Raw genomic sequence first — 19,635 nt, 5'->3', positions numbered from 1 at the left:
AAATGATAAAAAACATATTTTGCAAATGTTAACTCTTTCAGATTTTCGTAAAGCAAAGGAAATATTAAATTTAGTTTGCGCTTGTTACTATACGTATACACCAAAGAAAGAAAAGGTCATTACAGTATTGTTGAAAGGGATACATCACTCATATGAACCGGACGACATATTAGCAAATTTACAATCATATGTACAACTTAATAATATTGATAATTTAAGATTTCTCAAAGTTGCAAGATTTAAAACAAAGCGATCTGTGAGTGAAAACAGACATTTATCTATTTACATAGTGCAATTGGATGCTACTTCCCAGTTGCGGAATCTGCAAAAACTAGATAGACTATACCACCATGTCATTACATGGGAAAGATTAAAAAGTACAGAAATAATACAATGCAAACGTTGTCAGCGACTGGGACACGTGGCGTCAAATTGCAAAATGCAGTTCCGTTGCGTCAAATGTGATATTAAACATGATCCGGGGAAGTGTAGTCTGGTCACCGATGGTTCGATAGATAAAACGAAACTTTTCTGCGCGAATTGTAAAGGTTACGGTCATCCAGCATCCTATAGAGGCTGCCCGGTCCTTGTTGCTATGACAAAAAAGATAGAGGATAAAAAAGTAGAATTGCGAGAAAAGAGAGAACGAAAGACCGCACACATTCATGCTTATGTCCAGAGAAATGTGAGTTTTGCGGATGCGGCTAGAAATAAACAATCGGCTACTAATATAAATAAGCACAGACAAGCTACAACTAATACAATACCAAATGCTAATTGGTGTGACAGTGCATCTTCCCCCCCTTTATCCTCATTTACAGAGACTTTTACAAACATGTTTCAGAATTTTCAAAAGCAGGTAATGGACAAACTAAACCACTTTGACGAAAAAACAAACGATTTACTTACAAGAGTACAAAATAACGAAAAGAAAACGAACTATATATTAGATATTATTGATTCCCTTCAACATAGATAATATAATTTTAAACACACATACCAAAGATAATCTTGTATCAACATTAAAATTTGTATGTATTAACGTAAATTCAATAGTCACAAACCAGAGAAGGAATTCAGTAATGTGTCTAATTAAAAGACATAATCCTGATGTATTATTTCTGGCAGAAACAAAATTGAAGGCTAATCATAGTATCGCTTTTAAAGATTATAATATAATAAGAAATGACAGAGCCGATAAGGACGGAGGAGGCACTGCTTTAATTATAAAGAAAAATATTGAATATACTCGGGTAGAGGTTAAAGCACAACAACCTAGAAAAATATTAGAATATACAATCGTTAAATTAAAACTTAAAGCTAATACATACTTATATTTAGTGGCGGTTTACGCTCCATGTGGAAGCCAAAAGGAGTTTATTCCCAATGTTTCTGATCTGTTTGCACAATTAAAGCTTGATGCGGAACATAATTATTACATTTTAGCGGGAGATTGGAATGCCAAGCATAGTAATTGGAACAATCTGATAGATAACCCAAGAGGAAAGGCGCTGAATACATGGCTTCAAAATAATGAACATAAGTATAAAATCAAATTATATAATACACAATACCCCTCTTATCCGAGGGGAAGTTCTTTTTTAGATTTAATATTAGCGGATGTAAGGATTGATTTTGTCAATGTACGAGAATCATCGCGGTTACCGAATGTTCCGTACGATAGTGATCATAACGCGGTTTTAGCACAAATTGAAATTCCAAAGGACACACAAATTCCATTTAATGATAGTATGGAAACCCAAACATTTAACTTCCAAAAAACGACTGAAGCGAATTTACGGATTTTCTAAGAAAAACGTACACACTCGACATTCCAAATGACAGAAATCTTTCCATAGTAGAAACGGAAGACTACCTGAAAAAAATAGATCTCATCATCCGAGATGCAATGGATAAAAGAATCCCTAAAAATACAGCGAGAAACATAGTGGACACTTACCTTACACCGAACATAGCTAGGATACAGAGGATGAAAAGTAGGATATTAACTCAGCTCCATAGAGCACAGAGACGTTGGCCCTGTGTTAATGCAGATGAAATTAGGACTTTAAAAATTCTTTTACGCGAAATTCGAAAAATTTTGAAAATAGAATTCGCGAAATCAGTTAACGAGTATTGGGAAAAGCGAATCAAAAATATCCCCATAAACGACTCGGCTTCCATGTTCCCCCAAGTAAACCAACTTTTTAGGAAGAAAAGCCTTGCAGAAATAGCTACGCTCACAGTTCCACACGATAAAAGGTATATTTTAGAACGTTATAATGTAGAGTGTAATGGAGATATCGATGATAGCCGCAATGTCATAATTTCTGAAACGAGTGACAAGCTAAACGCGATAGGAGCCTTTTTCGCGAATATCAACAACGAACAAAGAACCGGTAATGAACGTTTTACGGCAGTGATAAATAACAAAGCTGCTACTATAATCAATAATGCAAAGGTTAACTCGAATTCTCTTGTTGTGTTTGATACTGAAAATTTAGCTGACTCTCCGAGTTTTGAAAGCTATTCATTACCGTATTTTACATCAACGTTTTCTTTAGGACGGAAATTTAAAAAGTTAAATAATAAGAAATCATCCGGGATTGACAAAATACCTAACATAGTATTAAAACATTTACCGACAATAATTGTTAGAGCATATGCTATTTTATTCGATAATTTATTAAACTACCGACATTATCCGCACCATTGGAAGAAGGCAATGATTGTAGCACTTTTGAAAAAAGATAAAGATCCATCAAATCCGACGAGTTATAGACCGATAAGCCTATTACCAAATATTAGTAAAGTGTATGAAATGATTATCAAGGATGCGATAGTAGCAATATGTGCACAAAAGGGAATAATACCGGAAAACCAATTCGGCTTTCGAGCAAGACACTCTACGATTCACGCGATTAATAAATTCACGTCGGACATCTGCTGGGCGTTAAATGATGGGAAATGTGTGGGAGCATGCTTCATTGACTTAGAAAAGGCCTTCGATTCAGTTTGGCACAATGGTTTGTTAGTTAAGCTTGAGCAAAAAGCATTCCCCGTACACATGATTGAATTAATTTGGAAAATGATAACCGAAAGATCATTTGTTACTTTTATCGGTGCAGACACATCGACCAATGAATTTTATATAGAAAACGGACTACAGCAAAGAACAGTAACTTCACCGCTTTTATTGAATATATATACGTCTGATGTTTTAAATCTATTTAATACAACAGCTGAATATGCCATAAACTCAATATCCTTTGCTGATGATTTGGTCATTTATCTTGCTGATAAATGGCCTACTAGAATACAGAATAGATTGCAAGATAGATTTGCAAGGATCCATTCGTATTATAAATCTTGGAAATTAAAAATCAATATAGATAAATGCGAAACGGTATTATATAGACCTAGGCTTGATTTTGCGAATAGAAACGTAAGGAATAATTACAAATGTTTTGCGATAACAGTAGGTGAGAATAGAGAGAACTGTATTCCGCATAAAAATGGTGTAAAATACCTTGGAGTTTATATAGACGATAGACTTCAGTTTAATGCTCATGTCGAAGCACAGTTAGTTAAAGCGAGGAAAGCATTTTTTAAGCATAAAAAATTATTGTATTCAAGAATTTTGCATAAAAAAATAAAACTAATATGTTATCAACTCTTGGTAAGACCGATCCTTACATATGGATGTCCCATTTGGTACAATATCTCCGCTTCTCAAATGGAAAAATTAAGATTATTTGAACGAAAATGTTTAAGAATCTGTATGCGGATGTTCGCTAACGCGGAATATGATTATAAGCGAGCCTACAGCAATAAAAAGATATATGAGGAGGCAAAAATTCCAAGAATAGATAATTTTATAATAAAATTAACGAGAGATCATTTTGCTAACGCGATCGATGTAACGCAAAATAGCCTAATATTCAGTGCCCTTTTTCCCAACCCCGAATATTATAAAAAAACTCTCACCACAGGATATATCCCTCCCGAAGCGTTTCTCTATCTTGACGGAGAGGGATACATCCAAGATAAGAACAATATACCAATAATTTACCACATATCTCGACATAAAAATGTTAAAACAATTTAGTATAATTCGAATATAGATTGTTTAAGGGATAATGCAATATTGCGATATAGTATGGACATACCTACTATAGATAAAAATATCAAAAATTACGGAAAATACTGGTGGCTGGATCCTCCTAACACGACTAGGTCGTAAGTGATAGTACTGATACAAGAATGTACAAAACAATGTGACTGACTATCTGAGCAGTATTATTTATCACGTCAACGTAAAATTTGTATTGCTAGACATAAGAAAATTATTTATCTTTGTTTGTTTTTCGTTTTGTTGTTGTAGAGTTTATTTATGTTAACACACAATTGTCATAGTACCAGGATTTTTTTTAGCCTTTTTGCCTGGATTGAAAGACTGATAATGTTAAGCTCTGGCGACGCAATTCTTTTTTTGTAAACACATATGGTTTTGTTCGACACATATTGCATCATTTTAATATTGTAACTTTCTAAGAGAAGCTCATGCGAGCCCGTAGATTATTTATAAATATATCGTTTGTTAGGTTTAGTTTATTGGCCTTTAAATGTATTACTGTTTTTTTTATTGCTTTAAATAAACACATTTTCTCTCGTCTCTCTCACCAGTTCTCGTCCGATCACCGAAGTTAAGTAATTTTGGGCACGGTTAGTACTTGGATGGGTGACCGCTTGGGAACACCGTGTGACGTTGCCACATTCCAACTTTTTTTTATTTTCTTTGAAGTTGTACAATTTCTTTATAATAAAAACACACCTTGTCAGGCAACGTCCATACCACATTCAAAGCACCAGTTCTCGTCCGATCACTGAAGTTAAGTAATGTTGGGCACGGTTAGTACTTGGATGGGTGACCGCTTGGGAACACCGTGTGACGTTGGCACATCCTTTTTTTACGGAAGAGAGAAATCTTCAAAAATGACTAGCCACCCCCGGGGACAGGGAGGCGACGGTGTACGGGATTCTTTCGCGCTAAAAAACCCCCCGGGTCTCGTTGGGCATTGTGGAAGGACCCCCCCCGACCGGTTGTACCATGAGGGGCATCGACTCAGGGGCACGTTGGCACATCCTAACCTTTTTATATTTTTTTTCGCTAAAGTATTTCCTCATGATGAACACGTGTTCTTATCAGCCAACCATACCACGTTGAGAATATCAGTTCTCGTCTGATCATTGAAGCAACGTTGGGCACGAGGCACGATTAGTACTTAGGTAGGGTGCTCATGAACACTGTATGACATTGGTACACTTTACTTCCTTTTGGAGATCTTTTTTCACTATCGCGTGTTTAGCAATTTTTATTACTTTTTGCTGCTGACCATATATAAAAACTTTTTGAGATTCTTACTTGAGATTTCTCAGTAAAATTATTATGGAAAGCAACTTTGTATTGTATATTTTAGTTTATATATCATATGTTACTATGTAATAATTGCCCACGTGGTTTACTGCCCAGTATCCACGAAAGTCACTAGATCGCCGGCCTAACTGCTCTCAACTTCTCTCTGACCAATAGCATTCAGTGGTTGGTAGTCGTTGCTAGTTCTTTTATCATCATCATATGTTTTCCACACACTGTCGCAAGTTGTAACATATATATACTTGCGAACTGTTTAAGGCAGTGCCGACTCATCGCCGAAAAAATCTCTACCAAAACACCGTTTTATTCTTATCGTGAAAAAACTTTCGGGGTTAATTTTGCAATTGTTTGACATACAGCGAACTCACCACCTCGGCAATATGATTATAACTCTGAAAAACTTACAGCAGCAAACGTTTACGATAGAGATCGACTCGTCGCAAACTGTAAGTAAAATCAGATGGCATTAACCAGAGAGAATTGGCATTTTTAAGCGGTTCAACAAATAAAAATCTCCATCTAATTGTCATTATCAGGTCAAGGAACTCAAGGAGAAGATCGAAACGCAAAAAGGTTTCCCCGCCGAGCATCAGAAACTGATATACGCTGGTAAGCAATAGAATTAAATAAAATAACCTAAATCCATCCGGAACGATTCATCTCGGAGCGCCCGGCGTTCATTTAGCCCGTATCAGCGTACGCCTTCTTGTAACACGCTGAACATCACGTAGTGTGTGTGTGTGTGTGTGTTTAAATATATCTCGCTGAGGAATAAGAATGATGTTGCAAAAAAATGCTCATAGGTTAAGTCCGCTATCGTGCGGATACGTTAAGATGCACGTTAGACGCGTTACCCCTGAGATCGTGACAACATGCAATCATTTACAGGGAAAATATTAGCAGATGAGCAGCCATTAACAGAATATAATATCGATGAAAAGAAGTTTATAGTTGTTATGGTAACTAAGCCTAAAGCTGGTGCTACTCCCAAAACAAGTGAGGATCAGCAGCGTGCGGAAAGCGACAACAAGGAAGAATCTACTTCTAGGTGATTTAAACGTCAATTTAATTTACCTCTCAAGCGCCTACAAATGCCAGATCTGAAACCCTCGTTTTATTGCAATATTATATTGTAATTCTAGCTGTGTAATAAATTATGTGGCAAATACCGTTCAAGTTCAACGTGATATCGATTTCTGAAGGATATAAATTATTAACGTACATCGCGTGTAAAGAATTTGTGGAAATTTTTTATATCTCACGCCTCACGTCATTTTTGCATTACAGCGTGGCAGTTACGCAACCTAGTTCAAACCCTACTGTTCAAGATACATCGCGAGCAGCTAGTACTGTGCAAGAGCAGCAACAACAACAACCCGCAGCAGCAGCGGCTACAGCAGCGGCTACATCAGCGGCTGGCCAAGCAGAAAGTGCCTTGCTGATGGGAGAGGATTATAACACTATGGTAAACAACATCATGGATATGGGGTACGTGTGGAGAAACGACCTAACTGCATGATAATTTATTCTTTCTGTAAATACGACGTCCTTATTGTCTTATTATTCCTGTTTGCATCAGGTACGAACGCGAACAGGTCGTGCAAGCGTTACGTGCGAGTTTTAACAACCCAGATAGAGCTGTCGAGTACCTGCTAACGGGTATACCAGCGCAGCTCTTCGAGGACCCGCCTGAGGACCCGCCAGAGGCTCAAGAACAACTCCAGGATCAGAGTCAAGATCCATTAGCCTTCCTGCGCATGCAGCCACAGTTCCAACAGATGCGCCAAGTCATTCAACAGAATCCACAGCTGCTGAACAGTCTGCTTCAGCAAATCGGATCTACCAATCCTGCCCTCTTGCAACTCATTTCTCAGAATCAGGAAGCGTTCGTACGCATGCTCAACGAAGCTGGTTAGTGCTCGAAGAGCATAGTCATTATTATAGTCATTCTTTGTAACACGCTGATGCAATAATAATATTGACTTAATTTCTCCGTTCTTCCCTCGTACAGTGGAGCCTACTACGGGAGCGGGGGCGCGGGTTTTACCAACATCCGGAGGAGGCGGCGGTGGCGTAGCGTCCGCAACCGCAGGCGCAGGGGGTGCCGTGAACGGGGGGGCTGGCACGGGCGCGGCGGCGGGTGTGGGGCCTGGTTTAATTCAGATAACACCACAGGACAGAGACGCCATCGAGAGGTTGAAGGCGCTAGGTTTCCCGGAACATTTAGTTGTACAAGCGTACTTCGCCTGTGAAAAGAACGAAAATCTCGCTGCTAACTTTCTGCTCTCGCAAAATCTCGACGACTGAATCGCTCACACGATTATTCGCGCAAGAGTTCCGAGCAGGAAGGAACAGAAAAACAATGGACTGAACAAGGGTGGATAATCGCACCATTATCATTTTGACCTTAACAATAATCATCTTTACTTTGTATATAGGTATACACAATATCTATGCTATTTTATTTGTTGTGTAGATAAAAACCCTGGTGTGTTTGGTAAGTGATTGAATCTACGATTAAAAAAAACGCATACCCCCTCATAACTTTACGTATACGTCAACTCTTTTCTCGAGCATTGTTTCATACTTTTAAAAATTAAAATACATTCTTTTTCATTTAACATGTAACGCATGTGTTTACGAAAGAAAGAATTGTTGCTTACTGCAGAACGTATATATTATACAAAAAAAATCCATCCTTACAGCCTACAAGTGCTCTACCAATCTAAGAATCTTCTGGTTTCTTTAATATACATTGGAGCAATATAATTATGTTTTTATATGAGAAAGCCTAACGTGTTATGAAATACTGCAACAAAAGAATAATACCTTGCAGTAGTTATATATCGAGGGCTGAGCATATAGATCGAAGATATGTTCACTCTCATGTTATAGGTATGTTTTATACATATCTAAATATCTGCGTGTAGGTATAATGAGTACGCTTTGTACATTTGTGGGGCTTTCTGATGTAAAAATTATAGAGTGCATCCATCATGTACAATCGCATATATATGCATACGTATATGCGTGTGCATATACCTGCGTATATTCGTACCTATGTATGTATATACAACAGAAAGTATCTTTTACATGATAATCACGAAAAACTGATTATTTAAACATTAATAGTTTTCTTGCATGCTGAAATCGAACGAATTGTAACACTCTGTTATGAAAGAGAGAACTGCTTTGCCACGCACAATTTTGTTCCTATTTTATTTGGTTTCAATAATCACAATTTGATATAAATATTAAATAAGAACCTTTGAATGATAAGATCAATATCAAGTCAATCGGAATCCATAATTTAAGAACAATAAAACACTTATCTATTGAATATTTTCAAAACGATCATGACCTGAATAACCGTTATATACAATATTATGTTAGATTTGCGTTAAAACTATGTCTATGAAATAGTATAATTTATTATATGTACGATCTGTCTGGCTGTATTCCTTTTTATCGGATGAAAGAAATTTTAACATGTTTTCTGTAGGAACAGAAAAAGTAATTTGGATTTATCAGAATTGATAACAAATTACATACATACATAAGTACGTATGCATGCACGTTACATAAGCAGGAAATTCTGAGTTCTTGAGAATTTGTATCATACAGTTACTTATTGAAGTATCATTAAAAATAATAAATATCTAAAAATATTTTCATTGCTTTTATAATTTAGTACAGAAGAAAAAAAAAGTATAAAAGATGACTCATTGGAGAGTTCTAGTATGCATAAAGCTCCAATCCGTTTGTTGTGCTGAATCCGAGTTTTATTTCCCTTTTTTATAAATATAGAGAAATTATTAATATAGAAGAACTGCTGTTAATGAACACACTCTCCGTTGTGTGCTCAACACACTCTTGTAATACATAGCATAAATGAATAAATTACAATTTACAAAAATGCAAGTGGATCCGTTGTATCACTACCAGTAAGCAACTCGTAAATAAAAATGGTCAAATATTATTTTGTTATATACGCATATGCAACAGACATCGTTATTCTTTATTTACGTTCCACCAATTATTCTATAAATAGAGCAAGAAGTATAAGTTAGCTTAAAGAGAAATGCATATCATCACATACAGTTTATAACGTTATGAAATTAATATGGTCGTATGCATATAAAAATTCAGAAAACGTACAAACTGCACAGATCGCTGTGTTTTATTTACAAAAGTTCTTTCTTCTTTAAGAACTAGTAGCCCTCGACAGTGTTACACCTTTGCTTTGCAGATCTTTCTTAGCTTCTTTTATTTGCTAAAAAATGAAAGTAACAAGATTAAGATTAGTAATAACAATATTTCTGCAGGAAAGTTCCTTAAATAAAAGCTGAACTTACTTGCTGGAGTTCGATGGCTGCACTTTTACAAGTATTAAAGGTAAATACTCTGTACAGAATAACAGTAGCTGCGTATAGGCCAAAAAGGAACAGACAGATGACTGGAAGGAAAAGTATAATTTCGTGCGACTGCTTAAAAAGAGGAAGATTGCTTGTAAGCATAGCAACCCACAAGCCGCAAGCCACAGTTGCACCCGACAACCATTCCAACAGTTTTGTCATCTAGAATTGTAACATTATCTAATTATAATGTCATCTCGCAGACTAAACTGTGAAATTTATTGTATTATTTGATTAAACATATATGTTTCATGTAATGTTTGATTTTGTAAAATTGCATTTAACAGATTACAAATAAATATAACACGTCACAGTAAACGTATGTAACCGAATTGAGGAAGTTTTTAGTAAAATTGTATTTACTATAATCAAATAATGTAATCATGTCAATACGCAGTTTTATACTTACATTTTATTGCGTTTATCTTTTCATATGACGTTGTTAACCTCACAAACACCGAAAAGTCATGTATGCTCCACCTAAGCTTCAGATCTTCATTAGTGGTGGCGCTAATTTCTGACAACAGGTGTAAATGCAATAACACTAGCGGTCTACATTTAAATAATCAAAGATGCAAATTCAAGCAAAATACGGTATCGCAACACGCGTGAAACAGCCCTTTTTTACATAAATGATCAATTATTTATGACACGTCGTGTATCATATCAGCTGGATTTTTTGGGGAATTTTTCAGTCTTACCAAAGTGATTTTATGAGGCAGGGAGAAATAAAAGAATACTCCTTTTTATCGTCGCAAACCTTCACTATTATTTACAAGTACTTATTGAACCAATGTTTGTCAAACGGCGATATCCATTTATGACAACCGAGCATGTTATTTTGAACCATGTATTTCCAGGACCAAGGATGTTGATTATTTTCTTCCCTCCACTTTTCTTTGGCTGCATCACCGTCTAATATTCTTTGACTGACAGCTTTAGCTTTGAACGGCAATTGATTTGCTATTTGATTCAGTACCTTCCTTATCTAAGAAGGAGATTTTAAATATTAATATATATTTACTCATACTCATTAGTTACTATAAAAATAAAAATGGATACTTTGAAAAATATTGAGAAGAGATAATCTAAGCCATTAAAATACCTCAAAATATTCGCAACAACCGCCGACTTCAATGATGACACGTCCCGCCTTAATGGGAGTGATGTAGTGATCAATGGAACCTTTACCACCACCCATTCGTTGTCCTTGTCCCTGAGAAAAGTGTAACGAGTTCAGTACAAAAATGTAATAGGTTCAGTACGCTCTAATCTCTATTATATCCGTCACCTTTCTCGTGACTGGCTGCCATGGTGGATCCACACGCCAAATTGCAAACATCGTGTCTTGATTGAGTTTTCGGCCAAGCGTTAAACGTATCATCTCAAAATGACCGTGTCTCAGTCTACCTCCTCCCGTAGCCTGTGGCATTCAAGAACGCGATAACAATTCTTAATAGCGAGATGCTCCGTTCGATCATTTAACCATTGCGTTCGACAGAGACTTACAACGATACCGTACTGCTTGTACAAGAGACTGTTGTGGATTTGTTCTGGGCCTCGCATGTATCTCAGTCGCTTTTGCATTTTAGGTGGACGCATTCCAGCTGGGAATTGCGGCACTTTTTCCATTATTCTGAGTTTTCGTCGTTCAGGGTACTCAATTTCTGGCAATCAAATACAAATTAGAGCACAATGTATATTTAATTGTTTAACAGAGCACTTTTATTTCATGTTGTTCAACAAATTTGGCAACGTTGGCAATCATCATTGAAAAATCAGTATATATTATTGGCGATCTCCCTCTATTCATGCTAGTCAACATGCTCGTATAACAATAATGATGTAAATGTCACAGATAAATGAATTACTTACCTCCAAACTCCATCGGACGAGGAAAGACTTTTAAACCAGTGGCTGGTGTTTTTGACACGCATTGGTATGCTGTGAAAAGTAATGAAAATCGAATTTACAGAAAGAATTATTATATTAACGCAGTTTCTTCTCACAGAAGTATTATCTGAAAAACTTACTGGAAAGTAAAGTTCGCCCCAGGTTCCTGAATGCCAGCATCATTATTGAGTATCAGGGATAGAACTCTTTTAGGTTATAATTATTTGCGATTGCAATTACATCAAGTGTTGCGAATGATTTTGAGTGAAGAATCAATCAATCTATTTTATTTATCTGCATTCGTCCATAAAATCTTACGATGAAACAGATAAATAAACGCAGATTAACATCGATAACTAATTGTTAACATTTGTAGACGTAGGTTAGGTTAATTTCCCTACAATTACTGAACATAAGATAGTGATAGATAGCAACCACTCGTGACGGACTTTCTTGGAAGTTTCCATAAAAATTCCGCTACGCGACGCCACGCCTCCATGTTCAAATTCAAATCTACTTTGCGAAATAACTTCGACGATTTCTTTCTATATAAAAATCAATAAATAGCATAATACACGCACCAAGTGACAATTTATTTACCATATTGCTTTTTGTTGGAATTATAAAGTAAGTTAAATACAAAAGCTAACCAAAACCTCTGTGCCTTTATGCTGCAGTCGTAATTACATGTCTTACAGATCTATCTCGCGATTCTGTCTTACGTCACATTTTTTTATAATTTTTTTATAATTTCTAGGACAGAAAGAAGCAAATCTCAAGAAAACGTATTGCAGTCGAATCGTTCAGAACGTCAGTTTGTCATAACCGTGTAACGATATGAGCGAGGTTGCGATCAGGAAAAAGGACTTGTGACACGAATCAGAAGAGTAACACTAGAGAGAAGTTCGATATGTTACAATTACAATATTTTTATATATCTTTGATGACGGTTTGATGGTAACAACAGGTAAATACTACATATTGTACATTGAATAGGCGATAGTCGTATCTTATTGTTATAATTAGCGTATCGGCGGCGCCGACATCGATGTCGACGGTGACGACGACGGCCACGGCGACGAGGACGGCGACGGCGACGTCAACGACGCCTCGTGTCTCCCCCAGGGTGTACGCACGCGCGATCGACGTGGCGATGGTAATAGCAGTAGCAACAGCAGCAACAATATCTCAGTAACAATAACAGCAACGGCAACGATGACAATAATATAATGATAGTACTACAGGTAGGTAACAATAGCAGTAGAGTATCGATAATAGACATGATGATGATGATAATACTTCTACTAATGACGGTCATTCCACAGTTCCGGATGTGATGGGTTTCAGAGAAGCTGCCTTTGCGATTACGGTTCATCTCTCGCGAACTTGCGATGAATGGCAATTATGAAAATGGAGATCTACTGTGAAGAAAATAAGAAGGCAAGAAGTATCAGATTTAATACGCTGCTTATTTCTGTTCCTTGAACGAGAAAATGGATGTCGAACATCAATGCGTAAGTCACTTACGCATGACATTCACTCTCATCATTTTTTTTACTGTTCATTGATTAGTAAAGTCGGCAAAATCTGTCATCCGGCATCATGGAATGGCTCTGATATTCGTGCTGATACAACGCTTGTGATAGTACAAACGAGCAAAGCGCCTTTGAATTTTTAGAATAAAGAGAACATTATTAATGAAAATGTTTTCTTCAATTATTTCGGAACGAAAGTTCATGAGATTTCAGAATGAGATGGGACGTTTCAAGCTTGTTTTAACTAGTCGAGGTAATTCAATGTAGCCTTTCCGGTGATATATGCGCAGTTAAAAACCTTATTTTAAATCGGTCTTAAATTTTGAAAAATATAGATCCGATGTTACACATGTGACGCATGATATTTCCAAATGTGGAAAAGATGTTTGTCTTGAATGAGAAAATGTGAGAATAATTCTTCCGCTTTATACTTTGGAATTTGTCGAGACAACCGTTGAAATCTCATGAGCTCCTGCACATCAACGATCATCATCTTCTAGAATTGTCTAATTCGGAGGACACCTGCGTCGTACTATCGTTGTCGTAGACGCGATCACCACCGCCATCGTCGGCGTTCGCTCGCCGACGACGTCGCTCAAGCGTCATCGTCGCGAGCACAATTAGTAACTATACTAATTATCGCTTCTTCTTTCCTCCTTTCTTTCTTTCTTCCTTCAGTTCCGCGCATCACACTTAACGTTAATAGGGCGACATCGTGTCTGAGGAATGTGTGCGGATGCAGAGTCAGCGATGAGTCTATCTTTAATCGACAAGAATTCGACAGGAAAGGAGGCGTGGAAAGACAAATGCAACGTGTGTCATCCACCATCGCTTATTACATTGGTCGTGAGTAGGAATTAGATGAATCGGATGAATCGTGGGAAATATGGGGGTAGAGAGATGTGAGGAAATTACCAACGATCCCTGAACGCGATCCAGTAATTAGTATTGCAAACATACTGCATACAACTTTTCGTGCTCTTAGTATTGCAAATGTTTTAAGGAAAAAAAAATTAAATTAAAACGATAAAAGAGGAAGTACAAGAAAAAATTGCTGTCTTGTACAATATTCTGCGCGAGCAAAAATCCTGCCAGGAATCGTTGGATCATATTGAGAAGAATACGTTTTTCGGCGTGGCTTTATTCGCGACGAGCATGTCGACACTACAGAAGCACGAGTTTTTCATCTAAGTGACGTGGAATTAGAAGTGCGTATGTACATGAAGTCTCGTCTATTCTGTGTGTTTAGTATGTATCACGCGATGATATATATATGTACTAACATACAAGCCACTGACTTCGATCACTCTCAGTAAGACTAAGTAAACGCTATGGCATCATGATAATCACCGAGGGTGCCCTTATATCAAACTCGTTAGATAATGGCTATGAACGATTAGCGCGCGCCTGTCTCGCTTGATATTTAGATATGATCGATTCGTACAAGTTTTCGCCGTGTCCGCTAATGAGTTTGATCGCTTCTACGTCCATTCGAAGGAGAGAAACAAAATGAGATAAAGCGATTGGCCTCATAAAACTCATAAAAATTCGATAGTTAGTTTGAAAGGAAAACGCGTTTTCTGCCATCGAAAGTTATTCAACCCTCGATTAAATGGCGCAGTCTTACGATATGATATGAGACTATGTATATATTTATATATTTATATCTTCTTGTAGCTTCAAACGTTATTGCACTAAGCGTCTCCTATCATGTTTCCAATTAGTAAAATTTACCGCACTGTTTGTATCGTAACAAAATGCTGTACCATTGTATTTCCATTTTGCGCAAGACGAAATTAGCCAGTCATAAAAAATATCGATAGATACGTCTCAATAGTTTTCCTTTGAACAATTCTAAGAGCGTAATGAATGAAAAACATTGGTTTCCGCCATACCGGTTAAAGGGTTGATTGTATATACATCAAGCTTTATACGCATAATGATCGCGGGACAAATAAAGAGATAATATATTATATTATCATCGGGCGAAAGGCAACGTAGATCGTACACTTTACGTTGATTATATATATAATATGTATATATATACTATAGTAAAATTACGCTAAAAAAAGACTAGATTCTCGGCGGGATAGTCCGACGTTATTTCGATTTTTTTCGTCAATCTTTCACAATCGTGTATTACATTCATTCGTTTCACCGTGCTATTGCGATAACGAGGCGCCGCGTTCGCCGTTCGCCGCCGATGGATTGGATCACTATTGTCCCACGCGATGTGCTAACACACAACTTACATAGTTACATACATACTTAGACACGTAGTTCTTAGATGCATACATAATTAATAGGTTTTCTGGTTGATCCTTGGAGTAGGTTGTTCACTTCACGCCTAGTATTCTTGCTTTCTTTGCACTCGATCGTTTCGCGGTGATCAGTTTTCTAATGGAAAACAATGGGACGACTGTGTATGAGTTGCTAACTAGTTTTAGTCGACTGGGAAGAACAAACGGAACCTTCTTTCTCTTACGTTTTCTTCTCGCTGTTATATATAAGTGAGTAAAAGCGCGTATAAACCAAACAAACACACTGTGATGATTATTTAATGATCGTGCAGAATCTTTAAGATTATCTCTTACGTTTAAGAGATTAAATTAAATGACGAAGTTAATTATATGATTAGGAAAAAATATGAAACATGTTTCACAGTTTAATTTTCGTTTCGCGTTATATACAGTTTTGCTTCTTTTATACAATACTGATTAATGAGTGAATTAAAGAAAGAGTTGATGAATTATTAATCAAGATTTTAAAGAATTATTGTTTCAAACATGTTAACTAATAATTATTCCATTATTTCTCGCTTGTTCGACATTGGCAATGATTTATAATATATAATTTTCATTAAAATAAGCCATTTTAATATCGTTCATTTAGTTTATATACACTTTTACAAGTTTCTTTGTATCTAGGTACAAACGTACATGCTAATGATGTGGCAACATAACGATACAATATTCTTTCAGATATCACTTAAGGTACGCATATAAAATATCTCAAATATTGCTAAACATTAAACAATTATCACAAAGTAATAATCATAAGTCTAGTAAATAAATAGAAACGCATTACTAAACGAACTAGAATCTCTATGTAGGACTTCCTCCTATTGCATAGAATGCTTCGACCGATTTCGATATCTCGTAGATGAGTGTTTCACGATAAATATACAATTATACACTTGATATGGCAAGTACATATGTATATACATATTACAATATTTCGGATACAGTACCTAGATACAAATGTTCAAAGCAAAAATGCTCTCGATTGAGATACCGTATCTCGATACCGTACCTAGGCACGCGTCTACGCGTGCGTTATACATCTAGGTACTAGCATCTAGATGCTCCATGATACTGATCTCACCTAACGATGTCACATACGCTTGCGGATGCATTCACGTGGCGAAAATACGCGCGGGGATTTCGGCATAATAAAAACTGCTGATTACGAGTACGCGCGAGGTACCTAGAAGGATTTCATGGAATTTACGTGGTCTTGAGGGGACTGTAGGATAATTCGAAAGCGATGTCAGAGAGCAGCGTTCGTAGTGTCTAACGTATACGCTTATTTCCGTCGTCGACGTCTCCTCCTTCAATATATCTGACTGTTCTTTTTTTTTCGTCGAGCGACGCGCGGAACGATTCGCGATTCCCTATTAGCCATACAAATGTAACTTTAAACCTGTAAGTCCATAATTAATATATGCGCTAGCGCGTATATGTATAATGTATATATGTACACAGTCTTACAAAGCAAAATTTACAAACATTACGACGTATGGTCGATCGAATAAATATATCTTCTCCAATGCGATCCGGTCGAGTCGCGAGGCAAACGTGCTCGTCAAATTTGATCGCGCATCGTATATTGACTTCTGTCTGGTCATACACCCAGTTACTGATTGACAAGTTTAGCGAATTGCACAATTCACTGTTGACAGTGCCACGTATAAAGCGAGTATTCAGTGAATGGAAGATTCAAGATGAAAGATCCAACACGTAAAATCTTCCTTTTTTTTACGGCAGATAAAACATAACGGTCTTTTGATGATTGAAATTAGTTTTGCGATAATATTGATGTATTTTTATTAAATATAGAGATTATTCGTTAACATGATACGATAAAATTTTTATTCTTTTGTTATTTTCCACAAATTTCTTGCGCAAAATCGGAAAATCAGATTTTCAAATTTTTGAAATTTGAAGGATTCTGCCGCTAGATATATCATAACACAAAGCTAAGTATAGTACATTTGGAAAATTTATGAGAATAGCACAAGCCAGAGAATTCTTTGCAATTAATCGTGCGCGATCGAAAGTAAAAAACGTCGTAAGGATATTCATCTCTTGTGACTCGACCAGGGGAGAAATCATGATAGCGGAGGAAGGGTTTGAGCGAGAGATCATGATGGCGCGGGGCAAGAGCGAGGACCGACAATGGTCCTGCAGAAAACAAAAAAAAAGCTCGCAGCGAGGAACGGAACGTCGGAACATCGTGTGACGCTCGTCGTCGAGCGAGCGATCTACCTACCCCACTGGCCACCGACAGTCAGTTTTTTTTAAAGCCTCTTGCGTGTACGAACAGTGCTCCGACTATTTATTACGCCAACAAGTCTTCGCAGTCACGATATTCCAATAATATTCTCATATGCATATTTAAGAGGTAAAATTACAACAGATTAAATCTATTAAATGTTGCCAGGCGACAATAGACAAAATTCAGCTATTAAAAAACGTAACAAGAATTTCAAATGAAAATAGCAAAACCAAGTCAGCAAAAAAGGAAAATGTCGGATCACTGATAATGATAATTCGTAAAAAATTCGTAAAAAAATATAGTGAAAATATATGCATATATATGTTTATATCCTCTTCGCGTGTATCGGAGAGCTGTAAGATATTGATATAATATAAAACTTCTTCGTCTTATTATATTTTACGTATCATTATTTACGTATCGGCGCGCGATAAAAAATATGAATGTATCACGGCAAATTATATCATAATGCAGGAACTTTTACCCTCTGCGTCCGAAAACTGTTAGCGGTCGTAACAAATTGTCAAGAGACTGTATAAATCGTGTGTGAAAGAAGTTATCTCTTTCTTAATTTCATTAATACGAGCGCGTACGTGGATTTGTGTATGCGTTTGTGGCGCGAGAGGCGCGCGAGTGTGTGTGTGTGTGTGTGTGTGTGTGTGTGTGTGTGTGTGTGTGTGTGTGTGTGTGTGTGTGTATTGTATTTGTATTTGCGCGTTATTCTTGATGTGCTGCTAGGAAGCTGACTAGATTATAGTCTAAAATACGAAACATTCGGGAAATCGTCGTTGACGTAGCGGAATCTCGTTCCCGTTCGCGAGCTGTCGCGGACATCCTCGACAGAATTCTCCTCGAGAGAAGAAGCGCGAGGATGAGCGATTCGGCCTGTGTCTACTAGTGAGGATCCCGATGTTTCGTATCGACGTTGACTACTGCTCGACCTTCAAAGAGGTCGAACGGCTCTACCTAGGCATTCGACTCCTTTAGGTTGTCGAAGTACTGCATGATCTGGTTGTAGTCCATACCCAGATTGAGGTCGTCGAGCGGCACCGGTTCCTCCTGCTCCTGAGAAGAGGACGAGGCAGTGGAGGAGGCGGAGGACGAGGAGGAGGCGGACGGTGACGAAGACGGCGGGGACGTAGTGGTGGATGAGGCCGTGCCGCCGGTAGGAATAGACGAGTTCGAGACCGTGGAGACCACGGCAGACGTGGAGAACGACGAGAACATCGGATTACCGACTATGGTTGCCCTCTTGATCTCTCGGGACCTGCCGGCGTCCTTCGCGTGGTGTCTGTTGTCGTCGTGATTCACCAGCTCCACGAATTCCTCGTCCTCACCTCCGTTCTGTTTGTTGTTCGCGTTGTCCACTCTGGCCTTTCCGTGCGGTTTGACTACGTTGTGATTCGACTGCTGCGGCGGCTTGCCGCTGTGTCGATGATTATTCCCGTGATGGCTGCCGCTGCCGCCACTGGACGCCCTGTGTCGATGCTTCCGCGGCGGTTCTGGTAGCCGCACGTTCACCCCTGTGTTCCTATGCGGCGGTACCGGCGGTTTGTAATCCTCGCTTGTATTGCCGTTATTGGCACTGTTCGTCATCGCCGTTCCCGCAGTCGCCGATGTTGTCGATACCGAGATAGCGGTAGGTACTCCGTGCGGCGGCAAGGGCGGGGGAATGTCATCGTTGCTGCAAAAAAGTTTCGTTCATCATATTATAAGTTACATACTGAGTAACAATTTTTTTTTTAATATCATGTTCCTTGTTAATTGATATATAACAATATTTAAAGAATAATCTTCA

At 37.7% G+C, this 19,635-nt stretch overlaps 3 protein-coding genes and 1 non-coding gene across 5 annotated transcripts in view; 1 reads left to right on the top strand and 3 right to left on the bottom strand.

Moving 5' to 3' along the window:
• The first annotated feature begins 4,841 nt into the window (after nt 1-4,841).
• LOC113562865 lies at nt 4,842-4,960 on the top strand. Its single transcript, XR_003407216.1, has one exon. It is a non-coding gene; the product is annotated as a 5S ribosomal RNA (ribosomal RNA).
• A 4,475-nt stretch (nt 4,961-9,435) lies between these two features.
• Nucleotides 9,436-10,467, bottom strand: LOC105278370 (dolichol-phosphate mannosyltransferase subunit 3). The gene is made up of 3 exons (XM_011337408.3): nt 10,262-10,467; nt 9,793-10,014; nt 9,436-9,710 (listed from the first exon to the last, which is right to left on the bottom strand). The coding sequence occupies exons 2-3, from the start codon at nt 10,012-10,014 to the stop codon at nt 9,642-9,644; spliced, it is 291 nt and encodes a 96-aa protein (XP_011335710.1). The 5' UTR covers nt 10,262-10,467; the 3' UTR covers nt 9,436-9,641.
• A 128-nt stretch (nt 10,468-10,595) lies between these two features.
• LOC105278372 (39S ribosomal protein L16, mitochondrial) lies at nt 10,596-11,928 on the bottom strand. The gene is made up of 6 exons (XM_011337409.3): nt 11,886-11,928; nt 11,728-11,796; nt 11,362-11,519; nt 11,144-11,275; nt 10,958-11,068; nt 10,596-10,840 (listed from the first exon to the last, which is right to left on the bottom strand). The coding sequence occupies exons 1-6, from the start codon at nt 11,926-11,928 to the stop codon at nt 10,625-10,627; spliced, it is 729 nt and encodes a 242-aa protein (XP_011335711.1). The 3' UTR covers nt 10,596-10,624.
• Nucleotides 11,929-12,654: 726 nt separating this feature from the next.
• Nucleotides 12,655-19,635, bottom strand: part of LOC105278473 (transmembrane protein 132C) — an 89,376-nt gene continuing 82,395 nt past the window's right edge. For both annotated transcript variants that reach the window (XM_026973400.1, XM_026973401.1), the window contains exon 10: nt 12,655-19,521. In XM_026973400.1, the coding sequence (XP_026829201.1) occupies nt 18,804-19,521 (718 nt within the window). In that variant the 3' untranslated portion in view covers nt 12,655-18,803. The remainder of the gene's footprint in view (nt 19,522-19,635) is intronic.

The sequence above is a fragment of the Ooceraea biroi genome, chromosome 10 (genome assembly GCF_003672135.1).
Source record: "Ooceraea biroi isolate clonal line C1 chromosome 10, Obir_v5.4, whole genome shotgun sequence".
NCBI classification, from domain to species: Eukaryota; Metazoa; Arthropoda; class Insecta; order Hymenoptera; family Formicidae; genus Ooceraea; species Ooceraea biroi.
The sequence above is the reverse complement of the archived record's forward strand: the minus strand, read 5'-3'. Positions and strand labels throughout refer to the sequence as shown.